At 46.6% G+C, this 26,928-nt stretch overlaps 1 protein-coding gene across 2 annotated transcripts; it reads left to right on the plus strand.

Annotated features, from left to right (window-relative positions):
- The first annotated feature begins 3,610 nt into the window (after positions 1-3,610).
- On the plus strand, positions 3,611-26,063 carry CALCOCO2 (calcium binding and coiled-coil domain 2). Of its 2 annotated transcripts, XM_077806253.1 has the most exons (14): positions 3,611-3,742; positions 11,258-11,446; positions 12,130-12,232; positions 12,814-12,947; positions 15,562-15,687; positions 15,770-15,928; positions 16,933-17,060; positions 17,576-17,666; positions 18,847-18,969; positions 19,832-19,918; positions 21,343-21,438; positions 22,936-23,077; positions 23,767-23,795; positions 24,453-26,063. In XM_077806253.1, exons 2-14 carry the CDS (start codon positions 11,267-11,269, stop codon positions 24,621-24,623), a joined length of 1,569 nt encoding a protein of 522 aa, XP_077662379.1. In that variant the 5' UTR covers positions 3,611-3,742; positions 11,258-11,266; the 3' UTR covers positions 24,624-26,063. The 2 variants fall into 2 exon arrangements, with proteins under 2 accessions (XP_077662379.1, XP_077662380.1); XM_077806254.1 differs by lacking the exon at positions 19,832-19,918 and having other exon boundaries at positions 3,612-3,742.
- Positions 26,064-26,928: the final 865 nt, after the last annotated feature.

The raw sequence follows: 26,928 nt of genomic DNA on the forward strand, positions 1-26,928 counted from the left end.
GTTCAAGTTCAATCGGAGTTTGAACCCTTCACTATTTTATGTTTAAAGGTGATCTGTCTTTTTATGATGCATAATAAAGGCTGGAAATGTTTATAATTATTTTATTTTCTACTTTTTTTCCTTAGCAAAGTTATGCTTCCCTTTTGTCAGAGGTCTCTGTGGATATATCTACACTGCAATGTAAGCCCATGGTAATAGAACACAAATGAGCACACCCTGGGTTCGTTAACCTACAGCTTGAGCATCTACACTTGTTTGTGCCATCAGATTACCAATTGTTGAACACTGTTTGTTGAACCATGCGGGCCCAAGACCAATCACTGATATCCCAGACTTTCTAGCACCCTTCCAAAATGTGTCCGCTCTAGACCTTGGTTAGTGGTAGTGTGGTCAAACTTGACTGTCCAAATGACAAAGAAATTCAGCCCATAGAACTGTTAGATACTTTTGGTGGACTCCCAGAGCACGAGTCCAGTGGGGCTGCATCTGGAACGTAGAGCTTATCTTCCCTGGAGATCTCCTGGAAGGGTGCAGAAATAGCTGAGGACTTAATTATAGGACCTGGGATGCTGAATTAAACAACAGCTTTTCTTCCAACTGTTTGCAAAGCAATAGGGCTACCCTGGAACCCACCTTGACTCAGGGTCAGAACTTCCACCCCTGTTCAGGAAACCTAGGTCCAAGCCCTGGGTTAGTGCGATTTGTAGACAGCAGAAGAGTTAGGTTTGATCCTGAGTTCAAATCTTGGTTTACACTGCAGCATAAATATAGCCTGTGGGTCATTTGGAAATGCGGGCTTGGGGCTTTCTCAGCCTTTAGTTAAAGGATGTATATATGTGATCAGTCCTCAACAAAGAGGGGTTTTCTCCTGTGTGTTTGAGTTAAACAGATGCTGACAAAATCAAATAAAATTTGAGAGGTTTTAAACACCAAATAATAATAATAAAATTATTCCCCTCTCACTTAATTGGGTTTATTTTCCATGTTATCTGTGATGACACTATTAATAATTTTTATTTGTATTACCTAGGAGCCCTAATTATAGATCAGGATCCCACTGTGCTAGGTGCTGTACAAATACAGAGCAAAAAGACTGTCCCCGTCCCAGAAACCTTATAATCTAATTTATAAGACAGAGACAACATATGGATACAGACAGACAGGTTCATAATTCTACTGTCCAGTGCTTTAGAATCTTTTTAATTCATATTTTCTTTACACCTCCGGAAGAAGCAAAAATGTCAGAAGCCCATTTTTTTCCTTTTGTCGGGTTGCTTCTAATTGTGGTTTTTAAAATGCACTGTTTAAAACACTTGGTTTTCCTTTGTTTTGTTAATATTTGTATCTCAAACACCTGAGCAAACAGTTGGAAGAAAAGCTGTTGTTTAATTCAGCATCCCTGGTCCTATAATTAAGTCCTCAGCTATTTCTGCATCCTTCCAGGAGACCTCCAGGGAAGATACGTTCAACGTTCCAGATATTTCTGAGGTGAAAAACAAACAGAAGTTACACACATATAAAATTTTCAGTTAAGTCAGAGTTATGTAATTCATGCATGTATTAAGAAGTAAATGGTCTGATTTTTAAAGACCTCTCACATACTCTAACATGTCTCAGTGACCTTGACCTTTCCCCACATCAGTACAGACTGCAGGAGGGAAACAGGGCAGCCACAGGAGAAAAGTAGAGTGAGGTGCTGCTCAACCATTCTAGCAGAGTAAAGAAAGAGACCCGGTGAGTTAGGCTTTGGGTTCATCCTAGCGAAAAACCTCAATCACTGAAGAATTTTTCTCCCTGTTCAATACTTTAACTTGTCTTGAGTTAAATAGGTGCTGATAAACAAAAAGCGTAGAGGTTTTAGACACTGAATAATAATAAGAAAAAAACAAACCCCACTTTCTCTCTCAATCAGGTTTCTTGTCCATTTTATCAGATAGCTGTCTGTCAATCCACAAACTAGCCAGCGGGTGGAGCCATCTGCCTGAGCAATAGGGTGTGTTCCACCCTTTCCAGTGCCCAGTTAAATGATTAAGAGGGTCCTACCTTGTCACTCTTTCCTCCAAACATGAAGGACCCACAAAGTCTCCTTGCACTGCGACCTCCAAAGCCATATCCCAAGGCAAGGAATGCCACCATGATGTGCTATTGCAGGAGGGCAGGGTGGGTGAGCCCCCGGGCTTGGGAGATTCACACTTATTTCAAATGGTGTCCCATCCTACCTCTGGCTCTTACCACATCAACTGTCGTCAAACCCATTTCTTTCTTCTTCTTTGTGAAGCTCCCTGCCTTCAAAGCGCTGAACAGCTCCAGTCTCCATCTGCATCTCTGCCTTTGTTTTCATGAACAGGTTAAACCAATTGGTCCCTGGCTTCATCTACTAATAAATATGCCAGGACATCAATCAGCATCCTCCCTGTCTTGTTCTTTACCTTTTAATGTATTCTGTCCATCTTCATCCTCTCTTAACTTTGTGCCTTTGTACATGACATTCCCCATACCTGGAACGACCTCAGTATTGCCTATCTGAAGCATTAAAAAATCATGAATAAGTCCTCCCATAACATTATAAAACAGGCTTTAAATTTATGAAGATTTTTTTGAATGACTATATTTTGGGGTCTTTTAGTTGGCAACCTGGTTTTTGAATCTCTAAGATTCACATTTTCAAGCTTTCTCCATAACCATGCAGGCTAGAAACTTTTATTTGAAAAGTAAGCACCCCCGCCCAGCACTCCCCTCTCCTTGCTTTAGATGGGTCAGATGTCTCTCCCTCCCCATCCCAAGGATCCTTTGGGCCCTGGACTTTGGTCACAGCGTCCTCCTTGGGCCAATAGCTCCAACCTTTTTGAATGGCCTGCCCCTAATCCCCAGCATCGCTCCTTATAGGGCCTGCTACCTTTTTAAAAGACCCCTCTCTCCCCCAGCGAATAGAATCATAGAATATCAGGGTTGGAAGGGACCCCTGAAGGTCATCTAGTCCAACCCCCTGCTCGAAGCAGGACCAATTCCCAGTTAAATCATCCCAGCCAGGGCTTTGTCAAGCCTGACCTTAAAAACTTCCAAGGAAGGAGATTCCACCACCTCCCTAGGCAACGCATTCCAGTGTTTCACCACCCTCTTAGTGAAAAAGTTTTTCCTAATATCCAATCTAAACCTCCCCCACTGCAACTTGAGGCCATTACTCCTCGTTCTGTCATCTGCTACCATTGAGAACAGTCTAGAGCCATCCTCTTTGGAACCCCCTTTCAGGTAGTTGAAAGCAGCTATCAAATCCCCCCTCATTCTTCTCTTCCACAGACTAAACAATCCCAGTTCCCTCAGCCTCTCCTCATAAGTCATGTGTTCTAGACCCCTAATCATTTTTGTTGCCCTTCGCTGGACTCTCTCCAATTTATCCACATCCTTCTTGTAGTGTGGGGCCCAAAACTGGACACAGTACTCCAGATGAGGCCTCACCAATGTCGAATAGAGGGGGACGCATAGACAATACCCCCCTCTCCCCCTCCCACATTACGTCCCCTAAACCCAGGGGCGAGGGTCCCCTCTGGCATAGCCCTCACCCCAGCAGCAGCGGAACTACAAGTCCCAGCATCCTCTTCGAGGGGCGGTGCCCCGCTGAAAAAATTCCGGGCGGGGCTGAGGGGCGGAAGCAGTCGGTTCCGCCCTTTCCCGGCGGCTCCACCTCCTCTTCTTCCGTCGCAGTAGGGTCCGAGAGGCGTCGAGAGAGAGACGTTGTCCAGCGGTGAGCTAGTCGGCGGTTCTTCCCCTCCCCAGGGTGGGGGGTGTGAGTCCCGCCACCCCCCGGGGATACTGGGGGGGGGCGGCACCGGGGAGCTGGTTGTCCTGTCTGCGTAGCAGCTGCCCTGCTTTCACTTTCGTTTCCCTGCGCGCAGAGCAAGTGGGGCTGGGGGGGCCCACTTGGGGGCATCCTCCAAGGTCTGGAGGGGGCGGGCAGTTTCTCCCCTCCATCATCAGGTGGAAGGGGGGGCATGCCCCACAAGGCCTGGCACTGGGGATGACCCCCCCCATAGAATCGCCACAAAGTGTCACCTTGGGGCACCATGGTGGGGTTTGCCCCCAAAATCCCGTCCGCCTTCCTCCCCCTGCACCCCCTTGCCCCTACTTACTTCCATCCCCCAAGGCCTCTCTGTATGTGGCCAGCAAGGGCAGGTGGGCGGCACAATCCCCCACGTCTTCCCACCCCGCCCCATACCAAAAGTGGAAAGAGGCCAGTCTTTATGCTTTCTATGGGTCAGATGTCTCTCCCACCCCAACGATCCTTTGGGCCCTGGACTTTGGCCACAGCATCCTCCAGGGGCCAATAGTGCCAACCTTTTTGAATGCCCCCCCCCACCCTGAGATTTTCTGGGGCTGTTTCCCCCACTGCCCCAATAATCTCTTAAGGGGCCCCATTTGAAATGTTGCAAAACTTGTGCCATGTGACGCACGGCAAAGGGACGATGTGTCAATAGTCGCAGGGTCCACGTGGGGTCGTGATGCCTGAGTTGGTAAGGCGGTAACTCTGCGTGTGCCGCACGTGACTGGAAACAAGGAGTTTGGGTGGAAGGGAGCTATGTTTATAGTATTGGGGAACAAGAGCGTGTGAAAGGGATATGTGAAATAAAGGGCTGTATAGATAAGGTAACATGGAAGCAGTCTGTTACCTTTATTGGTGATTCTAAACTATTAAGGAAATAAGCTTTAACACTGATAAAAGGACATAAGGTTTTCTAATGCCCACATAATCAGCCTGTGGAACTCACTGCCACAATATCCAACTGAGGTCAAGAGTTCAGCAGACTTCACAAGATGATTATCCATTTATATGAATAATGAGAAAGTCCACTCTAAGATTGGGTAGGGAAAAAAGTGTAAGGGATATAATTCCTTTACTTTAGTAGGGAGAAACTTCCCAAATGGCAGTTGATTTCATAACTGCCCTAAGCAGTGTTTGTGATCGTTTGTGTGAAGCTAGATGGACCCGTTGGTCTGCTCTGATATGGCAGTTTCTATGAGTGATGAAGAGGGAGGTCAGCATTGGAAACCTTGCAGAAAGAAGTGGGTCTTGGGAAGCTGCAGGGCACCCAGGATCAGGGAGGATGTTCCACTCATATGGTTTGATGTGGAAAAGACATGGAGCTGCTTATGGGAAAAGGAGACTAGAGGTGTGTCAATGCATTTTGTGTTGGCACAGTGGAGAGAGAGTTCACTGGGCCCAGTTACCCATTTCTGCACAGTGTCTCCCCCTCAATACACAGAGGGCACATTGGGGCTGAGCTGGGCCAAACCTAACCATTCTCTCTCTGTTGCTGCAGTACCCATGAGGGCAATAGCTACAGGGGGTGCCGCTGAATAGAGGAGACACATTCTGCCCCCCTCTGTCCTTGCATTGGCATGTATTTGGCTGCGTGAGCAGGGGAATAGTGAAAGGTGTGGGGGTGAAATATACGAGGGATAGAACGATGAATAGCTTTTATGGTGAGAGTGAGGGGGTTGAGCATGATGCTGAAGGAAACGGCGAGCTAGAGTAGGGATTCAAGTGGAAGAAAAGGGGATGACCTCGTAAGAACAGCAGTCAAGGAAGTAAAACATAGAAACTGTCCCTCCTTTATAGTGGTAAGGTTTATACTCCAGATTTGCAGGGGTAGTCAATTATTTTTTGTCAAGGTATAAATTTCTTGGTCAAGGTCCAGACTCCAGAGAAAATTGTTTAAAAAAATGATAAAGAAATAAAAAGATTTTGGGGTCCGTTCAGAAGCATCTGGCAGTCCGGCTTTGACCCATGGTCCGCCTATTGACTACCCCTGCTCCAGATTGACAAGAGTTGCTGATAGCTTTGCTGGCAAAGGGTTTTTTGTGCTTGAGCTTTCTGCTTCTTTCCATCCCATGATTCATCTAACTAGGCTCCTTTAGGACTACAGTAATCCTTGAAAATAAGTGGCGGATCATCTGTCAGAGAAGAGGGGAGGGAGAAAGGGGCTGATGTATCTGAATGATGTTGTTGGAGCGAGAGAATAGATTGGAGTTCCTGCTCACATGAAGGCCGTCATGATTTTACTTGTGCAGTTTCTTTCATTCAGTGATCTCAAAGGGCTTTACAAAGCATTTGATCATCAGAGGGGATGGGAGGGTTGCATTGGGCGCTGAATTTGTGGACTGGATGATTCTTGCTGTTTTCTTTTCTCCTGGATCTGGACTCCCTGATTGAGGCCTTGGCATATTTATTCATTGGTGACACCATGGACCAATTGGTTTAACTTGTTCAACAATCACCCATGCTAGGTATAGGGGTTTCTTGAAGGGTTCAGTTCTGGTCCTTGTGGAAACAGTCTTTCTGCCGCTGTCTAGATACTTGTAATCCCCCTTTGTACGTTTGTTTTGATTTCTTCTTGCAGCAGGAACTGAGCCATAGAGGGATTAAGTGACTTGCCCAAAGTCACACAAGAAGTCAATGGCAGAATCAGGAACTGAATCCCAATCTCCTGAGGGTCTCGTTTTAGCCACAAGACCAACCTGCCCCCCTCTTTTTCTTGAATCTGGTTGTTTATTATCTAGGTGGTACCTGAGGGCTGTATGAATATTTTGGAGAGACTCAAACTCTTCTCAGATAACTTTAGTTGATTAACACCTGTGAGGTGCGAGTGCAGGTCTGTCCTTTCTAATCATGGCAATTAAATGACCTCATCTTGCTTAGTAAGGAGAATTCAGGGTTTCATATAGTTCTAGGAAACGGTGTTCATACACAAGCCTACCTTAGGATTTCTGGTGCTTATATGATAGAATTGAAAATGGTCTCTTCTTAAAGAAAAAACAACAACAGTCCCTCAGAGATGGACTGTAAAAAAGGGAAATCTTTAATTGGGTATTTATTTCTCCCCCGCTGGGTGCATGGTGTACTAATATCTCATTAGTTCATTGCACAGTCTGTGCAGCAGCGAGTTACTCGTTAGCATGCCGTAAGGTGTGGCTGTCACTGGCCCTTTCATAAGGAGCAGTAGCAGATTGCTCATGTTTTCTTTCCTTTTCTTTCTCTGCTGATGGCTTATGAACAGCTCAAGGAATGAGTGGCAGGATTTGGACATCATTACATTGTCACCTCATCCTTTTTTCCTTTCTTTCATGCCCTTATAATTTCCTCCTTCCCCTATGTCTCTTTTCCTCCTCTCCGTCTTTGTTGTCCTTAATTCATTATTGTTCTATTGATTGAAATGAGCCGACAAACAGCGTTGCATCAGTGAAGCACTGGGACAACGCATGCAGACAGCTGGCAGGCTTAGAAGTTAGAACAGGGAGAAACTGGGATACAGCACTCTTCCAAATTCTGTCACTGACTTGCTGTTTGATCTTGGGCAAGTCACTTAAACTCTCTGTGCCTCAGTTTTCCCCATCTGTAAAATGGGGATAATAATACTCCTCTCGTAGAAGGGTTGTGAAGTTTGCATGGCACTTTGTTGGAAGATACAAGAGAAAGGCAAAGTATTGCTAATTATAAGACGAACACAGAGCCCTGTGTGTTTTGTGGTTGTGGAATTTGCCATGGAATTCACCCATAGCTTCAGATTGTGCTCCAGAACCTCAGCTTTCATTTTTTTTAAATTAAGTTTGATCTGTAATGGCTATAACAACGTCTAAAACATGAATCAAATGTAAAGCAATGCCTGTCTGAGTCTGCAAAAAGTCTAAAATAATTGGGTTTGAGAGTGGCCCAGCCATCTCACTCAGGGCCCTATGGATTCTGCTATTGGGCAGCTGCTGAATTTAGCATTTTTGCTGATGAATTCATTATTTGGCTGCAGCCAGACACTGGTCACATGTAACCTTTGCACCATCTTGGTCTCGGACCCAATTCTGACATAGGACAGTGGCTGTTAAAGGTCCCATGGCATAGCCCGGAAAGAGTCAGGATCCCTGCCCTCAGGCTGGCTAACTCCTCCCTCTCCCAGGAATACATGTTCCAAGGTTCAAGTGGTTTTGAGCTAGTGCTGTGTGCAGAACAGTTGCTATGTTTGTCCGCGTAGTCCTTGCTCTCTTAACATCTGAGTCATTGCTTTGTAATGTGTCTTGAGGCATATTGAACATGAAAGATGCTAGATACAGGAAGATCCCACTCTAAAAAAATATTGTGAAATGTAGTGCTTATTTGGGGGCTGAGGTGATTAATGTCATTTAAACATGGAGTCTGTAGCTGTCCGCCTGTGTACCTTGATCAGGAAGGCTGGGAAACAATGGAGATAAATTTTCAGAGTAGCAGCCGTGTAATTCTTACCTACCCGCAGCATTTTGTTGTATGCTGTGGATGCGATTGGGCAGAGGTGATATCTGCACCGCCTTTTACTGAATAAATTCTCAGCTGGAGTACTAGTGAATTCATCCCTGTACTAGGAGACCCGTGAGAACCCATGGGCCTAGAACCAAGGCTGCAGAGTTCAAAGTAGGTACTACTTTCTCACTGCCACCAGGAGCCTGGTTAGGGTTATCACCAAGAGGAACTGAGAGGCTAAGCCCTTCAGGAAGTCCCACCCTAAGGGGCATGAGTGACAGCCCTCCATGATTCCCTGATTGGCTGAAACTCCCCATATAAGCTAGGTTTCAGAGTAGCAGCCCTGTTAGTCTGTATCCGCAAAAAGAAAAGGAGTACTTGTGGCACCTTAGCGACGAACAGATTTATTTGAGCATAAACTTTCGTGAGCTACAGCTTACGCTCAAATGAATTTGTTCGTCTCTGAGGTGCCACAAGTACTCCTTTTCTTTTTCCATATAAGCTAGGAAGCCATGTCTGGGAGTTGTCTGAGCAATGCAGACTCTGGTGTGCTTTTGCCCTAACTGCTTGCTGTGATCCTGGCTCCGACCCTGGTTTACTGTCTCTGGCTTAAGACCTTTCTTGACCCTAGTGAAAGACCCTGGCCTGGCCTGACTCTGATTCTCACCTCACACTCTCAGTTTTGTAATGGACTTTGACGTTGCAGTTTTGTCCGGACTTGGATTGATCTCTGACCTTTGGCCCCTATAGTGAGCAGCTCACTGTGCCCACAGGCTGCCCATGTCCTGGCTCTGACAATACCCGAGTAAAAATAAGGACCAATAGTGCCCCCCTTTCTCTCTATGGCTGGCCGAGATATTACAGCTTTTCTTTTCTGAATGCGGCCCTGGGAACAGCCATCTACACCCTTGCCACCTTCAGGCTATACATCTGCCATATGTTCCATCTAGAGCTGCCCCAGGAGGCCACCGGGAAGTATTGGCTGGCACAGAATGCAGCTGGCCACCTTCTAAGTGATCACAGAAGACCAGTGTTCTGATCTAAGGTCACTTCCACATGGAACTCCTGGTGCTGGTGATGACACAGACTGTGATAACACAGTCCCAGACCTTCTGGGGATTTTATCTGAGGTCATCTCTTACCCTATATGCAATAGCTGCTGTTAAGATCAGCTGGGAGGTGCCTACTTTCTATTCCTGGAATTGGGCTGTCCTGGACTTGCAGCAGGATTTTCTTGGCAAGGAATCCCTCCCCTTGGCAATCTGCCAGACCCTGAGTCTGGCTGCCTCTAGGGCATGATGGTAAGGCATATATTTAGTTTTCTGAGTGTTTCTTGTCTTGGATGTTGCCTCTGTTCTTGGTAGTTTGGATACTGTTTTATTAACAGTTGCGGGTCGATAGTTTTGAACTGTCTCTTGCAGGTAACCGCGTGTAATTTATTTTTTGAACTTGTAACAGCACAATTAAAAGGTTCCTAAATAAAGAAACAGGTGAGAGTTCTTATACTATTTATTGATGCTGCTGCTATGCAACAGATGTGTTTTAATATGGAGAACCATGTGGCAATTTTACTACAGTGGTTGCTAGTAGCAAATGCTACATCCTTAGGGTTTAGACCAGAGGTGGGCCATATCCGGCCCGCGGGACCGTCCTACCCGGCCCCTGAGCTCCCGCCTGAGGAGGCGAGCTCCCGGCCCCTCCCCTGCTGTTCCCTCTCCCCTGCAACTACGCCGCTGGACAGGCAGCGTTCTGGGCGGCGGGGCTGCGTGCTCCTGCAGGGCAGCGTGTCTGGCTCCGGCCGGGTGGTGCGGCTGCCAGACATGCTGCTCTGAGTGGCATGGTAAGGGGGGCCAGGGCCGGGGGGTTGGATAAGTGGCAGGGGGGTCCCAGGGGCAGTCAGGGAACAGGGGAGTTGGATAAGCGTGGGAGTCCCGGGGGGCCTGTGAGGGGTGGGGGTGTGGATAGGGGGCGGGGCAGTCAGGGAGCGGGGGGGGATTGGATAGGGGGTGGGAGTCCCAGGGGGGCCGGTCGGGGAGTCCCAGGAAGGGGGCGGTCAGGGGACAAGGAGCGGGGGGGGTTTGGATGGGTCGGGGGTTATGAGAGGGGTGGGAATTGGGAGGGGGCGGATAGGGGGCAGGGGCCAGGCTGTTTGGGGAGGCACAGTGTTCCCTACCCGGCCCTCCATACAGTTTTGCAACCCTGATGTGGCCCTCGGGCCAAAATGTTTGCCCACCCCTGGTTTAGACCCTTAAGAGCGAACTACTGCCACCTAGGGAGCAAGGATCATGTTGCATGGGAGGTGTGCACAATGAGTAGGCTTGGAACCATTAGATTTCTAATGGGTAGTGTCGGTAACCGTCAGTTTCACTGTATACACACACACACATCCCCCCCACTCAAAAATATTCCCATCTACGATATTTGAAAGTTACAAATAGGCAAAGCAGGAAAAATGTTTCTTGAGAACTTCTTGCAGTTTGATTTAAGGATATTGGTTTTGTATATTTTGATATGTGATGCTGACCATTTGTGCTTTAATGGTTATAAAGCTTTAACTTTTTGAATCTCGATGTCTCCTGTTGTTTAAACAGTTATTGTCTGACCTGCCCATAACTTCCTGTGACTGTGAACATTTAGAGAGATGATAATAAAAAAGGCTTAAAAATAAACATCGATATTATCTGTTAAACTTACAAATAAATAAATAAAAATTGATTTCTGCCAAGCCTAACAATGAGGTTGAGCCACAAAGATGAGGATGACACAAAATGTGTTGGATTTGGATGCTAAAGCATTATGGTGAATTGCTAATGAAAAAATAGGAAGGCTGTTGGATTTGCTTCTTACTGGTGTGAGCGCGTGTCTTGCATTTCTCATGCTGACCAGCCTCGGGTGCTAAGAATGCTTTGGATGAGGTCCCAGGAGTCTCTTGTGTCCCAGCACCACAGGCTGCAAGGTTTTGTCTTACTCTTCGCTTTTGTTCTTGTCCTCTCACAGAACGTCATCATGGATGAGACCTTAGATGAACCTCCCACTTCTGCCGTCTTCTTGGACAACTGCCACTTCTCCCAGGTTATCTTTAATAACGTGGAGAAGTTTTACGTCCCCGGAGGAGACATAACCTGCTATTATACCCTCACGCAGCACATCACTCCTCGCAGAAAGGACTGGGTGGGCATTTTCCGGGTAAGCGTGTGCGCCGAACCATTAGCCACCATGTATTGTAAGGTGGCCGCTCGCGAAAGGAATGGCTTGGTGTGGACATTTCCAGTTATTTCACGCTTGATCCCTAAGGGAGGGTTTGAGACTTGGGAAGAACAGAGTCGCAGCTCTTTTTCAGGGGCTAACTTGTATGCTGCAGTGTCTGTACTGCAACAAGAGACATGGGACCTGACTCTTTGTGGCGCCCTTTTTGCACTTGGGAGCAGGAATGGAGTAGGGGAGGTTAACGTAGCATTGAGCCACCTTTGCACTTCCTGTATTCTGGGACTGCTGAGGGGCCAGCCTGAAATTAGAGCTGTTTCAGGGCCAATCTGACTTGTGCCCTGTTTCCTAGGGCCAGTGAGGAATAGGCGTCGTGTAGTGCATTGTGCCCACATCTGCCCTCAACACTCTTCCTTCTCCAGAGCGCCTCTCATTCCCCACCTCTCCCCTCCCTCTTGCTCCAAGGAAGGGTAAGCTGGCAAATAGCCCTGATTACTCCCATGTGCATGGACCCAAGATCTGGGTAGCTGGTATAGTAGTGTAAAGGGGGTTCTTACAGCTTAGTGCAGGCCCACAGCCCAAGTTACAATATTGCCCTCTGTGAATGGTCACAGGAGAAACGTCAATAAGCTGTATGATACCGTATAATTATCTTGCTGTTGCAGGTGGGATGGAAAACAACCCGGGAATATTACACTTTCATGTGGGCTCCTTTCCCGGTTGACCTCAGCGGTGATTCTGTCGTGCAGCAGCAAATTCAGTTTCGAGGTCAGTTGGGAAGGGATGGGCAGTTCGCACATGCACGGTCATGTACCAAATTGCTCTAAATGCCAGTAATAAGTGTTACCACCTGAAGCTGTACAACTGTTGAATAGGAATATTGTCCCGTACTTGGGTAAACTTCATTCAAGGAGCTGTGGCTATAAGGTCACCTCAAGAATATACCGTCAGTGCAGTTCAGCCTGGAGAGAGTGTCCCCTCCTGCTAATACGGAGACACATCCATACGGCACATGCCGTCCTGTGGCCTCCTCTTCCGCTGTTATCAGTGCAGCAAAAGCCCCTGGTGAGAATCCCCCTTGCAGGTACTGTGTTCAGTTGTGTCTGATGATAGGGAGTCACTGACCTGCTCCTTGAGGAGTCATTTACATCAGTGCAAAGTGTCAGTGTTTTACGCTCACTTTGCACTGCTATAGATGATCGCACAAGGAGCTGGCCCTATAATGTGTATGTTGCTTTGTATTCTGTCGTCTTAGGTCGGTTAGATCTGGGCTTTCTGTGCTGTACAGTTGACAAGAGGCCTGAGTAATTAAAAACACCCTATGGTGGGGTTTTTTGTTTGTTTTTAAGCCTACTACCTGCCAAAAGATGATGAATATTACCAGTTCTGTTACGTTGACGAGGAGGGGGTGGTCCGTGGCGCCAGCGTACCTTTCCAATTCCGGGCAGAGACCGAGGATGATATCCTGGTGGTTACTACACAGGTATGTTCCCTCTCTCTTCCTGCTTTCTCATGACCTTATCTTTTGTTCAGACTCTCTTTTCCCTAACACATCCTGGTCCAGTGACTACAGCACTGAACTGGGACTCGCATTTGTCGAGTGCACCAGTGTGCTGCACGTTAACTTTCCCCATGCGATCCTGGCTGGTGTGCACTAAATCTTCTGTAGCGCACATTGATGTAGTCCATTTCTCATCAATGCACGCTAGCAGGGTCTACATGGGGGAGTCTCAGCACAACACACTGGTGTGGTCTGCACATCACATTCCCGGAGTGCGGACTCTGGGCTCAAAGTCTGAGGGCTGGATGAAATGGCCTGCGGGCTATACATTTAACAGCTGTGGTCTAATCCAAGTTATTGGGCTCAGCACATAGATGAATTTAATGGCTGGTGATATATAGGAGATCAGGAGATGATTTATAGATCCCTCCTGAGCCTTGTGAAATCTATGAAATGAAATCTATGAAATATTGTACCAATAATGTACACTCTATAGCACCTTTTACTCAAGAATCTCACACACTTTGCAAAAGTTCATTCATTAGCCCTTGCAGCCTCTCTCTGAGGTAAGCAAATATTATCCCCATTTTCTAGATGGGTAAACTGAGGCACAAAGCAGTAAAGGAACTTGCCAGAAGACTCAGAGCAACTCACTGACAGAGCTAGAAATAGAACGCAAAAGTCCTGGTTCCCAGTCTCTTGCTCGGAAGACCAGACCTCACTTCCTCCCTAGCTTGGTAGAACTTAGAGTGGACAGCTTAGGACAAATCTTTCCTGCTTGGCAAGCAGGAGGTAGAAACTGGCATTTTATTCGTCTCCAGTAGCAGAATCTCCTTGTCAGGGTAACAGTTTGAGGTCTGTTGTTGTTTTACAGACTGAGATCTGGAACTGAAACAGAAGAACAAGTTTTTTCCCCTCCCCTCCCGCTGTCAGGCTGAGCAAAATTATCTTGTTTAGGGCTCTTTGCAGAAATTGGCCTTGGGGTCAATTAAAAAGTTCAGTGTTGGGTGGAGGGTCAGACAGCCAACTTAGATTGTCAGCTCTTTGTGGCAGGGGCTGTCGCTTTGTTCTGTGTTTATACAGCACCTTGCACAGTGGAGTCGTGGCCCATAATTGGGGTTCCTAGGTGCTATGGAAGTACTGTTGTCAGATTCAGTTTTCCACTGGACTTAAGGAGACTCTTCTTAAAAGAGGCAATGTAGTATAGCTAGAACAGAGGACTGGAAATCAGGACTGCTGGGTTATGTCCCCAGGTCAACCACAGACTGTGCTATTTGGACAAATTCCTTTATCGCTTTATGCCTTAGTTTACCCCTTTGTAAATTGAGGACTAATAGACTTTGTAAAGCCCACTGAGTCCCTTGATGAAGGTGCTGTGTAAGTGGAAAGTGTTTTTTTGTTTGTTTGTTTGTTTGTTTTTTTAGCTGGGCTACATGGTGGTGTGTTGTATGTGGCCTGTAGCTATCTGTGGCTCTTTCAGATGCTGCTCCCTGCAGTCCTTTAGGGAGCCTTGAGCCTGGGTGTGTCTCTGGTGCAGTTCACTACCTTCCCTGACACCTGCCCCTTCTGCAGTGAGAGGGAGACCCTGGCGCTCACCTACATCAAACACACCAGGTTGCAGTCCCCTTTCCGGCTCCTCCAGGACCTTCTCCTTAAGTTCTGGCTGCACTTCTCTAGACCTATGCACACCTCATCTGTGGCCCCATAAAGTCGCAAGACCTTCTGGTCGATCTCCTCCTGGCACTGGCCAAGGTGGCCGTCCACTGTACCAGGAGGAGGAAGCTGGACAGGGAGGTATTCTGTGACTGGGCGGCCTATTTCTGATCCTCCTTTAAGTCTCTGGGCAGAGTTCCTCTGGGCCGTGTCCACTGGCTCGCTGGACGTCTTCAAGGGGCAGTGGGCGCTGTCTGGGGTTCTCTGCTCGGTGTCCCCCTCTGGATCCCTGCTTTAGACCATGTGACCCTCACTCCTGTCTGTTTTTTCATTTATTGTCTCCCGTAATCTCTTGACGCCTGGGTCCAGTGGCTCCTTCCCTTAGGCTGGGGGAGGTGGGGGTTTAGAGGTCTCCCAGAGCCTCAGTCTCCAAAAGCCTCAGTAAGTGTTGCTCCCTGCAACCCCAAAAGTAGAAATTGGACCATTCCTGTATTATCAGGGTGGAGGTGGAAGCGCAGCTGTGGCAGCAGGTAATACTGTGCCAGGAAATGATCAAGGGTACATTTGGGTAGCCAGCAGGTGCTTGTTTGTATCGAGGACTCAGCTGGCCGCCTGAAGTTAGTGGTTGTGCAGATCCGTCAGTTCATGGGCCTAATCCTACAAGAGGCAGAAGACCCTCTGCTCCCACTGACCTCTGGGGAAATTGAGGGCATTGAGCGCCTTGGAGGTTCAGGCCTGGTGTGTGCAGTATTTTGGAGCTTGATTTTGAGCTCTGGTTGGACAAGCTCTGGCAGCACCAGGAGAAACTGAAAGGGAAGTCCAGTCTCCCTGGTGTCAGTGAAGGGGTAGGGAAGAATATACTGTGGTTTTCTGCAGGGCTTATGTTCCTTTGCTCATCACTACACACTGCATTCTTATTGAACAAGTCTGTGTTGTTTACAAGGGAGAAGTGGAGGAGATTGAGCAACAAAACAAGGATTTACTTAAAGAAAACAAGGAACTGAAGGAAAGCTGCCTTTGTCTTCAGAAGCAGAACCTGGGTCTGCAGGAGGAGCTCCGGCTGGCACAGGTACAGACAAGGGATAATACAGGAATTCAGAGGCCCTGTGGCTGACAACTCAGGCTTATACATACCCATTATGTGCTTCCAGGAGAAGATGAAGGAGTTAGAGGGAGAAGTCTGTTTCTTGCAGACTGGGAACTTGGAGCTGCGGAGAGCTCAGGAGCTACAGGCCGGAGAGATGAGCTCTGCCCAGATGAATTTGGCTTCAGTTAGGGAACAGAACCTAACACTTGGAAAGGAAAATAAGGTAAAAGACCAGATGAGCTGGAAACTGGGATGACATGGAGGAGGGAAAAGGGGGAGACCAGAGAAAGTGGAGTGGGGAGAATAAGATAGACTTAAGGTCTTCACCTTAGAGAAATGTGAGCAACTGTATCTCCCACTGTAACCAATGAGGGGGTTGGTAAATGCTTCTCAGGGTTAGTCCCAAAGGGCAAAGAGAAGAGAAAATCTCCCCCTCACTTCTTTCCCTCGCCCCATGCCCTTTGATCTCTGTGGAACAGTCTTGCTGCAGCCCCAGCACCTTGCATGTGGGAATGGAACTGATGGGAGCTCTGTGCCGAGCTTCTTTCTGCAGTTAGACAGGTTCTGAGTGGAACTGGGTTCCTGGGCCTTCCGAATTTGGGGGGAACCCTCAATGTAACAGAGAATCTCCACGTCCATTTAAAAAGCAAAACAAAAAGAGTTTCAAGGCCCTTTCCTGGCAAAAAGCCTTGAAAATACAAACCAATCGCGTGGGTGGAAAGGACCGAGCACCTGGGCTTCATTTCTGCAGCCGGAGCCTGGTGAGGTCCAAAGATTTAGAGAGAGAGAGAGATCTGACCGACATTTTGTGTGCAAAGAGTCAGTTGTGCGTGTATCTCCAAAAAACGATCTCTCCAACCCTCTCCCAAATCCTGAGGCTGACCCAGTGCAGAGCAGATTGGTCATGATGGGCTGGAGTTGGTCACGTTTGGGAAAGGGGAGTGCTCAAAAATGATTTCATAGGCGTGTCCCAAAACCCCAAAGGCCAGCTCTGGATCTGACCTGCCTATTATTGCTCCCTCCTCCTCCTCTTTTGTCCAGGGCCCCAATTTAAGCAAAACTGGAGCTGAATTCATGAGAGAGAGAAGAGAAAGGAGAGAGAAAATCTTGTTCCCTTCAGGAGGGTTGTCTGGGGTTGTTGCATTCAAAAGGACGTGCGGATACAGTGGGGAGCAAAAATGATGGCTGTTTCTGTGGTTTGACTCCCATTTACCTTCCTGCACTCAGGAGCTGCAGAAAGGACTGGAGTCTCTGAGGAGCAGCTGTGAGAAATTGGAGCTGGAAGGAAATTTCTTGAAAGAGGAGAACAAGCGGCTGACGGAGCAGAATGGCTGCAAAGAGAGAGAGTTGCAGCAGTGAGTGTTCACATCATACGTCTGCAAATGGGAGTTCCTGGAAGCTCCCAGGCGCAGTGGGTTGGGTTTCCTCTTTTGTTTCGTGCTGATGAAAGCCAGTGACTGTATACACAGAATGCACCCTGTGAGTGAGAGTATAAGGAGTCCCTGGGGGTTTTGATCTAGGTATGGCATTCACAGGCCCTCAGTCAACCAGATGTGTGAGGGTGACTGCGCAAAACTGACTCTTGGAATGCATCCACGGATGATAAGCTCTCAGCTGTCTGCGTCAGTTGAGGGGAAAGCAACCCACAGGGCTGTGGAATCTCTGGTAACTTCATGTAAAGGTTTGAGCAAGACAGCAGGGCTTTGGTATCTAGGGTTACTCCATTTGAACCTGCCTGAGGACAAGATAAGCTTTTGATTAGGTTGAGAAACGAAGGCTGCGGGTGCGGTTTACCAAGGGCTGGTGCTGAGGGGGAATTTGGGGGGCCACATGCAGCTGAAAATGTTACAGTTTGGTTTGCTCTGAGCAGATTCAAAGAGCACAACCAAGAAGTGTCATCTGAGAAGGAACAGCTGGAAAACAGATTGAAAACTACCCTGGATCACATGGACCAGCTGCAGGTAAGCAAGGCGCGGTCTGTTTCTGCTTCTGCAATCTGTGTAGTACTTGGCGTGTCTGGCTGGGAATGGAGCTGCCTGTAGCAAATTAGGATGGTGTCTGAGTTGTTCCTAGTGATTCCATGGTTTCCTTAGGAAAATGTGAACCTACAACATGACAACGTAAGCTCCAGGAAGCTCCTAACAAATGCTGTATTTGGGAAGTTTAGCGAATCATTGCAGATTTTTCATCTCATCCCCAAAACACCTCCCCTCTGCACCCATGTTAGGTTCATCATAAAGATTTTGTACTCCTCTAGCTCCTCCTATCTGAGGATCTCAAAGGGATTTATGAATGTGGAAGGGTTTATTCTCACAAGAGCCCTATGAGGTATGTAAGTGGTAAGGCTAGCTGGAAACTAACAACTCCATTTCATGAAACACAGAGAGGTTTCAAACAATGTGCTATTGTCCATCAGAAGGAAAAGGAGAGACTGACTCTCTGTATCCTGGCAGTTAGGCTGGGAACATGGGAGACCCAGGCCAGTGTCTGAACTACTGGATTATGGAGCCTCTACCCACCAGGCTACATAGCTTTCCCATCCTCCCGACCAGAAATGCCATCTTGGTCCTGACGAACCTTTCCAAGAAAAATTTTATCAAATCCAATATGACTCCTCTGAAACATTCCAATTTCACTAAAATGGCATTTGATGGAAAATTGTTGCATCAAAATTTTTTTTTACCTGCTCTCACATTTCTAGCTCTATTTTACAAATGGGGAAACAGAGATTGAGTGACTTGACTAAGGACATGCACAAAATCAGTGGCAGAGCCAGAAATAGAACTGAACTCTCTTGTCTCCCAGCCAAAGGATCATCTTTCTTGTCTCCAGATTGGTACTTTTCCAAAAGTTTCATTGGGTTCCAAAAATGTTTCACTGGAATTGGTTTCCAGACATTTGTTCTACAACTGAATCAGGTCAACATTTCAGGGTATTTACCACTAGTGTGCAGTTATGCAAATCACACCCAAAAGCCATGTGAATAGGGCGGGGTTTGGAATTAGGATCTATGGCTTGGTAAGACTTTGCCAAGCTACTTTCATGCTGGACATTCCTGCTGCATTATAAATTGCCTGTGCTTCCTTCTGTCCTGTATGAACTGTTGGGCCATCACTTTCATCCACTCTTGTTTCACCTCAGTCACAGGTGTTGAATCAAGAGAAGGAAATGGAAAGCCTGGTTCAGATGGACCATGACAAGACTGAGCAGCTGGAGCATCTGAAGGAGGAGAATCGTCAGTTACGCATTACTGTGACTGAACAGGTAGAGCCTTCCCCAATAACGTTGAGGCATGAGGGAGCTGGGGTGGAGGGATAGAGAGCAGCCCATAGCAGTGAGCAGATGGAGGTGATTTTGTGGAAGCTCCAGGGGAATTAGGTGATGGAGGGGAAGGGATTGCCCCTGTTATAGCAGGCGGTGCTGTTACACATTAGTCTTTTCTTCCAGGTGCTCTTTTTTCAGTGTGCAAACCAGTTTTTAGTCTTGGGGGGAAAACACTTGTATGGTTGGTGGTTGTGATTCAGTTCCTTTGGAAGAGCTGCTGCAAGCAGCAAGAGAGTTTGCTCCCTGCCTTAATCTCTAACTAGTGTCAATTCTTCGGTCAGATTTGCTCCCTGGGAGCCAGGGATTTGTGTTTTGCTGAGATTTCTAAAAGAGAGGATTGTCTGTGTTCTGTTTGTGACCTCCCGTGTCCCAGGACTGGTGTATACATGTAAATAAAACAAGGTATACTAGGAATATACCCAAACTCTGCATCGCTGATTTCTGCTCCAGTGGGAAGCTGGTTTACAAAGCCCTGTACATCTGCTACTGCTTGATGGAGGGGCAACAACACCCTTATAACTCTTCTCTGTCGTCCCTTTACTCATCTATAGTATCCTAGTTTAGCAAAGCCATTTAATAGAAGTGACTACAAACAGATGCACTTGGAGCAGAGAGGGTCTAAATTACAGAAGAAAGCCAGAAACAGTGGGAAGCATCCATTTTCTGTGGGGGATGAGTTGATTGGCTGTGTGCGCGTCCCATGCCTCCTCCGACCTCCCTTCTCTTTGGTGTTCCTTTTGTTATTTATATGCGGCTCCCGCTCACTGTTGCATATGGTGCTGAAATTTGTGGTCCTGTGCAGAAGGAGCAGGAAGAGAAGCTGGAACAGTGTCTGGAGGATCTGAAAGTGACAGAGGCCGGCATGGCTCTTCATCTGCAACATAAGCAGGTGTCATGTCTTTCTTTGGATGGATGTGGAGGATGGTCTCCAAAGAGTAGAGGGAAAAGTGAGGGGATGAAATCTGTGCTTGTATAGAGGACAAGGTGTTGCTGGGATTCAGGGAGGGCCAATATTTTACTGAAAGGAATGTAAAGTCAATGGGAATACAGCAGAATGGAACACTTCTTTATCATGAAGGGAATATAGCTGGCAGGTTAGAGAGGTCACGTCAAAGAAACAGGCCTTGCACTTAGAGAGGAAGGGGGCGAGGTTTGTCTTTAGTCCTGGGGGAGTTTGCTCTACAAGCTCCAACTAGCCATGAGAAAGCTCTTGTTCCTGCACACACAAACTGTTACTTTTGTTGTAGAAAGTTCCATTGTGCCTGAGGAGCAAAGTTGTTGAGCTCGGAGCTTGAGGCAATCTTTTAGATACCCATGGCTCAGGTCATTGAGCACCCTGAAGATGAGAACCAAGACCTCAGACTTGATTTGCTATTCTATGGGAAGCCAGTGTAGGGAGCTGAGGGCAGGTTTGATGTGTTCCCAGTAGGGTTGCCAGTTTTGGTTGGCCGTATTCCTGGAGGTTTCATCACATGACATAATCTTTAATTCCTGGAGACTCCAGGACAATCCTGGAAGGTTGGCAATCTTAGTTCACAGTAGCCAGTGTTACTGAGGAGATGTGCTGTGGTGTTCTCTACCAGCTGAAGTTTCCTAAGGGCTGAAGGCTTCATGCCCAGGTATGCTGCATTGCGGTAATCCAGCCTGAGCGGTAACAAAGGCATGAATAGCCAAGGCCAGGTCACTGTTTGCCAAGATGATGGAAGCTTCTAGACAACCAGAGATGGTAGAAAACATTACTCACAGTTAGGGATGTAAATAGCGGTTAAAAAAAACTAACTGTGTAACCGACTAAAATTTTATCGGTTACATGGTTAAACCTTCAACCAGCGAATTAGGGGTGCAGGGGGTGTGTGTGCTGCCGCACCCCCACGGAGCTCCACTGCCACCCCGCATCTGGGATCCCCATGGCCGGCTCCACCGTGCCAGGGCATCCCTCCCGGCTGCCAGTCCCGTGGTGGCAGCGGAGTCGTGGGCGCAGTCCAGCTGCAGAGTTTAATTGATAACCAAAACCGATAAGACCGATGCTTATCGGGTAAACTTTTACATCCCTACTCACAGTATCGCTATGTATGTAATGAGGGAAATACAGACCATGAGTGGTTTATTTTGGAAGCAATGGTGACTTAGGTTGGTTAGATATGACATGGTCAGACTCATGTTGAAGGTCAATGTTTATTTATTGTTGAAACACACACACACACACAAATGCAGGCATAAGAAACAAATGATATCTGAGCAACCCCTGATGCTCTCACAGCTTTTTTTTGGTGATTCCCCATCACTGACAAACCTAATGCTTTTGCTTCACAGCATCAAAACCGTGATCTAGCAAAGGAACTCGAGGAGAAGAACCATTTGTTTCAGATTCTTCAGCGGAAAAAGGATGAAATTGATGAGAAAAATCTGGTGAGAAACTCACACCCGCACTACCAACCTCACAGCGCAAAGAGGTCTTCATTAGCAGTTTTCAGAGTAGCAGCCGTGTTAATCTGTATTCGCAAAAAGAACAGGAGTACTTGTGGAACCTTAGAGACTAACAAATTTATTTGAGCATAAGCTTTCGTGAGCTACAGCTCACTTCATCGGATGCATAAATCTCCCCACTGTATTTTCCACTGAATGCATCCAATGAAGTGAGCTGTAGCTCACGAAAGCTTTTGCTCAAATAAATTTGTTAGTCTCTAACTAAGGTGCCACAAGTTCTCCTTTTCTTTTTTCATTAGCAGTGGTACTGAACACAGTTCAGAGTTAGGCAAGGTGGTTGAACAAAAAGCTGTAAGAGGCTTTGCTGAGACTTATTAAGGAGCTCATAAATAATGAACCATTATTATGAAATAGAGAATCATGAGAAAATAGTTAAAAAGAGCTGCCTGACAAGGAAATTGTGGAAGAAAGCTTTACTAAAATGCAATCAGATGAGTTGGTGGGGTTTTTTCAGATGCTCTCAGCACTGGCCTAACGGCTCCCATGGAATTCAGTGGTCCTACCCAGTGTTTGCAAACAAACCACACAAAGTCTTTTCACAGAGTTATTAGCTAAAGAATAGCTCCGGGGTTCTGTTCAGAGCTCTGCCACAAACTGAATGACCTTAGGCTGGTCATAGATTTTAAGGGCAGAAGGGGTTGCTTTGATCATGGTGTCCAGTTCTGGGCACCACACTTTAAGAGAGATGTGGACAAATTGGAGAGAGTCCAGAGGAGAGCAACCAAAATGATAAAAAGTTGAGAAAATCTGACCTATGAGGGAAAGGGTTAAAAAAAAAAAAAACCACCTGGTCATGTTTAGTCTTGAGAAAAGAAGTCTAAGGGGAGACCTGAAAAGTCTTCAAATAGGTTAAGGACAGTTATAAAGTGGACAGTGATCAATTTTTCTCCACGTCCGCTGGCGGTAGGACAACAAGTTAAGGGTTTAATCTGTAGCAGGGGAGATTTAGGTTAGATATTGGGGAAAAACTTGCTAATTATAAGGCTAGTTAGGCTCTGAAATAGGCTTCCAAGCAAGGTTGTGGAATCCCCGTCATTGCAGGTTTTTAAGAACAGGTTGGACAGACACCAGTCAGGGATGGTCTAGGTTTACTTGGTCCTGCCACAGCTCAGGGGGCTGGACTTGACTTCTCAAGGTCCCTTCCAGCCCAAAATGTCTATGATTCGATGATCATCAGGTCTGACCTCCTGTGTTACATGGGCCATCAAATAGGTGTTTTCACCTCTCTTTGCCTGTTTCCCCCATCTGTAAAATGGGGATAAGCCTGACCTACTGAAAAGGATTTATGAAGTGCTTTGAGATTCTCAGGTGAGAGGAACTATATCAGTGCAAATGGTCATGGCTAATAATAAATGGCTTCTCTCTGAAATGGCCCCCTGAGTTCCTGGAACTTCATTCTGCTCTTCTGTCCCTTTGCAGAGACTAAGGCAAGAGAACAACGAGCTGCTGATGCGCCTCTCTGAGAGCTCGGATTATTCTGCCCGGGTTGCTGTCCCATTGGCACAAGTTCCAACTCGGCCTCCAGAAAGCGCAAACCTGTTGTTTGGGAACCCGTACTATAGTGAGTTACTTGGCATGCTATGCAGAGGCTCGCAGGGACCAAACGGGATGGGTCCTATCTAATCACATCCTGACTGCTCCCGAGCAGGAGAACCCTAATCAAGGAACTGGGCTAGAATCAGAGATGAATTAAGAATGAATAGAGTTGGGAGCTCCCACCCCCTGAAGATCCTTTCTTCAGTCCTCCTACCTCTTCTTGGCCAGTGAGAGACAGAAGGTGAAAATCTACTTCCTCCCCATAGCTCCTGAAAAGATGGAATCTGTCCGTTCACTCTTTGTTGGCAGGAGGGACCTCCCCCTCCCCATGTGGTGGTGGGGGTCTTAGCAGGTTGTCATCCCTCTTGATATGGAGTTTTGTAGGAAAAAAAAGCTCTCAACAGAATGTCTGTGCTGCCTACCATGTGTTCAGAAGATGCCCTGACAGCTCCAAAACTCTATCAGGTCTGAGAGTTGACTTAAGTGATTAGCACTGTGCTCTCTTTCTGCCAAGAAAGAGAACCAGTTTGCCCAGCCGCAATGCAGCCAGTCCCATGTCCTCAGTTCAGCGTTCTGGAGTCTTAAATGTGGAGGTTCTTTCCAGATTCAGAGCTAGATCTGGATTCAAGAAGAATCAAGAATAACAGGTCTACACCACATCAAACAGTTTACTTTTGGCTATGATTAAGACTTGCATTTTCTGTTCTTTTGCAGACTCCCTAGAATCAAGTGCTGTGAACGTGGTGAGTAAAGTGGTTGGTGGATTTTGCTTAGTGTTATGAAGGCAGAAGTCTAATTGAGCTCCATAGCCAGTTTCCTCTATAAGCTTTTAGTTATGGTCAAGGTAGTGGGTTCTACCTTCCAAGACCAGAGGAATGGAGCCCTGTATATTGCAGAATAAGCTGGGGGAATTAATGATTGTGCTAAGCAGGAACAAGGGAACTCTGCTAGAACTCAATTGCAGCCATGGGCAACATCAGCGTGGAAGCTGGAATGAGCAGAATTCAGCTGCCAGATGCTGTATTTCATAATGGAGAAATGGACACATACTGGGTAGGGTAGAAAGCAAAAGCAGTTCTGAGAAGCTTTTAGGCTCACAGAGCCAGTCACTGAGGCATGGAAACATTTAAAACCCTGTGGAGCATTAGAAACTAAAGCAGCCTGCCCTGTAACTGATTATTGCTAACCTCCCCTCCTCCGTTACATATGTTTCAGAGTAACAGCCGTGTTAGTCTGTATTCACAAAAAGAAAAGGAGGACTTGTGGCACCTTGAGACTAACCAATTTATTTGAGCATGAGCTTTCGTGAGCTACAGCTCACTTCATCGGATGCATTATATATATATATATATATATATATAATGTTATATATATGTCATTGTTTTGTATTCACCTTTCAGCCCTCTGTGAAGAAATGCCCCCTGTGTCATGAGGTCTTTTCTGATGACATTGGGCCACGTCAGTACGAGGACCATGTGCGAAGCCACATTCTGGATTGCCCATTCTGTGATGAAACCTTTGAGGATAAGCAGGTGTATGATGATCATATGTACTGCCACAGCCTGGAATAATTCTTAATTCTGCTTTGTGCTGTATAGCAGGTGTATAGCTCCTCTTTCAGGTGTGATAGCACAGACTTGATCATAACCAATACTGTAGGGATATAGATCCTAGTAAAATCACCCTAGCAAGGCTGGACTAGGCACCAGTACTGTAGTGCTAACCCAGGGGTCTCCAACGCGGTGCCCGCGGGTGCAATGCCTGCAGGACACCGCGCCGCCAAAATGCCGTTGCTGAGCGTGGCTGCCGGAGAGCCGCCTGCCGAAATGCCGCCGAGAAGCGTTGCCATTTCTTGGTGGCATTTTGGCAGCAACGCTTCTTTCCGCTGCCGCTTCTCGGCGGCATTTCAGCGGCGGGGTGTCTGGCGCCCGTCGCGGTCTTCTGGGAATAGGAATGTGCTATTCCCACAGAAAGGTGGGGGGCCCCTGTGCTAACCCATCTGTTCCATGTGATGTGACCCATCATCAAGCTGGGTCAGATGCCAACCAGTACTATTGAAATAATCCATCCCTGTCAGCTGTGTCCTTTATCTTCAGCCAAATATGGGCACTGTTAAAGAGCTCAGTCCCTGTAACCAGTTGTTTGGATCGAGTGCGACACCAGTACTCCAGAACAAAGCTGTTGCTGTGCTCTGTTGCTCCGATCTAGTCAAGTACTGATATTGCAGAACGGCAGTTCCCAATTGTCTGTGCTTTGCAGAACCCGCTCTGTTACAGATGTTTTATTTTTCAGAGCAGAGCTGAGACCACTAACCCTAAGGCCACAAACAATATGCTGCCTTGGAGCTCAAAGTCCCAGTCTTGTTCACGGTTACCAGACTGCGGATCTAACTTAATAATAAAATTGACTCCTTCCTTCACCCTTTATCCCAAGCCAGTGAAGGCTTTACATGTCTCAGGAATGAGTTTAACCATCTATGTGCATCCTCTAAGGAAACTGATGGAGGGGAGCCTGAATTGTTTCTCTGATGTGCTTGTCTGACGCTTCCTGATTCCAGGACAAAAGGGGCCTCTTCTGAGTGCAGAATGCCGGTGTTCAAACCTGTCAAATGCCTGGGGTGATTGCACTGCTTTTGCACAAGTTTTAAATTCTTTTTGTTGCCATTTACAGTAAACATTCTTTCCTCTATGCAAACACAAGGGTAAAGTTTATTATCCAACAGTGTTATACTGTGCATTAATTTTGTGATGAATATCTATAGGGAATCCTAATAGGTTTTCAGAATAGCCTGGTTCAGATAAAGTTAAGAATAATGGATACTTTAAGACATTGCTTTAATATATTCAATGCTAAAGGCTTAAATAAACTTGTATCGATCAACCTTTGATTAAAACTTTCTTTGATTATGTAATAAGGCTTTTATTTTATTTTTTTAACTATTAGCAGGCACTATACAAAACCATGTAACAGAGAAATGGAAAAGGTGAATAAACAATAGCCAACAGAAACTACACTAGGAGAAAGTGTCTGGTTATTTTTATAACAAATAAGACAGGTGGAGATTCTACCATCCCATCCCCAGTGAAAGATGTCCTCAGGGAGCTGTCTTGCAGGCCCTTAATTCCTTTCTAAGGCCCAAGTCCATTTATGCACATCCCTAACTTTTAGCACATGAAGTCGTCCACGCTGAAGTCAACTGGATTGCTTGCACTTATCGTAAAATAAGGGCTTGTCCTCACACAGACTAGCACCAAAATAACTAAATGGGTTGTAAGTCACACCTTGTGCTATTTTAGTACAAATCTGTACGTGGACACTCTTATAGGCCCCTTTTATTCCAAAGCAAGTGCCCCCACATGGACTTTTCCCATCCCCAAGCACGTTCCCAACTTCTTCATTCTTCCCCCAGCATTGCTACTGAATCCTCTTGATTCTACAGCCCTTATCACCATCCAGAATCATTATTATTTATTTTCCGGTAGTAACCCTATCTGTGGACCGGGGCCCCACTGTGCTAGGTGCTGTACAAACACACAACGTTTTCCCATGTGCAGTCACCTTCCATGTTCCTCACACTCATCCCTTGCTGCCCAGTTTGCCTCCATGCTGGCATAAATAATCACCATCCCCAGAATTGGATAATTATTTCCTCATAAGAGGAACATGCATCGGTTTCATACCCTGGGAATTTACTTAGTAAGATGCATCAGGACTGACACAATCATGTCACTTTGGACAATCACTTAACCTCACTGCCTCAGTTTCCCCATCTCTAGCATGGGGATACTGACCCTTTCGTACGTATCACCCAAAACCATGTTGCATAGCGCTGAAGAGGGAGAGCATTGTATTTATGCTTAGTATTATTATAAGATT

This window comes from Eretmochelys imbricata, chromosome 27 (assembly GCF_965152235.1).
Source record: "Eretmochelys imbricata isolate rEreImb1 chromosome 27, rEreImb1.hap1, whole genome shotgun sequence".
Lineage (NCBI taxonomy): Eukaryota > Metazoa > Chordata > Testudines > Cheloniidae > Eretmochelys > Eretmochelys imbricata.

Coding starts and splice junctions, on each gene's coding strand:
- CALCOCO2 (XM_077806253.1), top strand. CDS start 11,267: ATGGATGAGACCTTAGATGAACCTCCCACTTCTGCCGTCTTCTTGGAC. Junction 11,447..12,129: donor ACTGGGTGGGCATTTTCCGG/GTAAGCGTGTGC, acceptor TTGCTGTTGCAG/GTGGGATGGAAAACAACCCG. Junction 15,929..16,932: donor CACTTGGAAAGGAAAATAAG/GTAAAAGACCAG, acceptor TCCTGCACTCAG/GAGCTGCAGAAAGGACTGGA.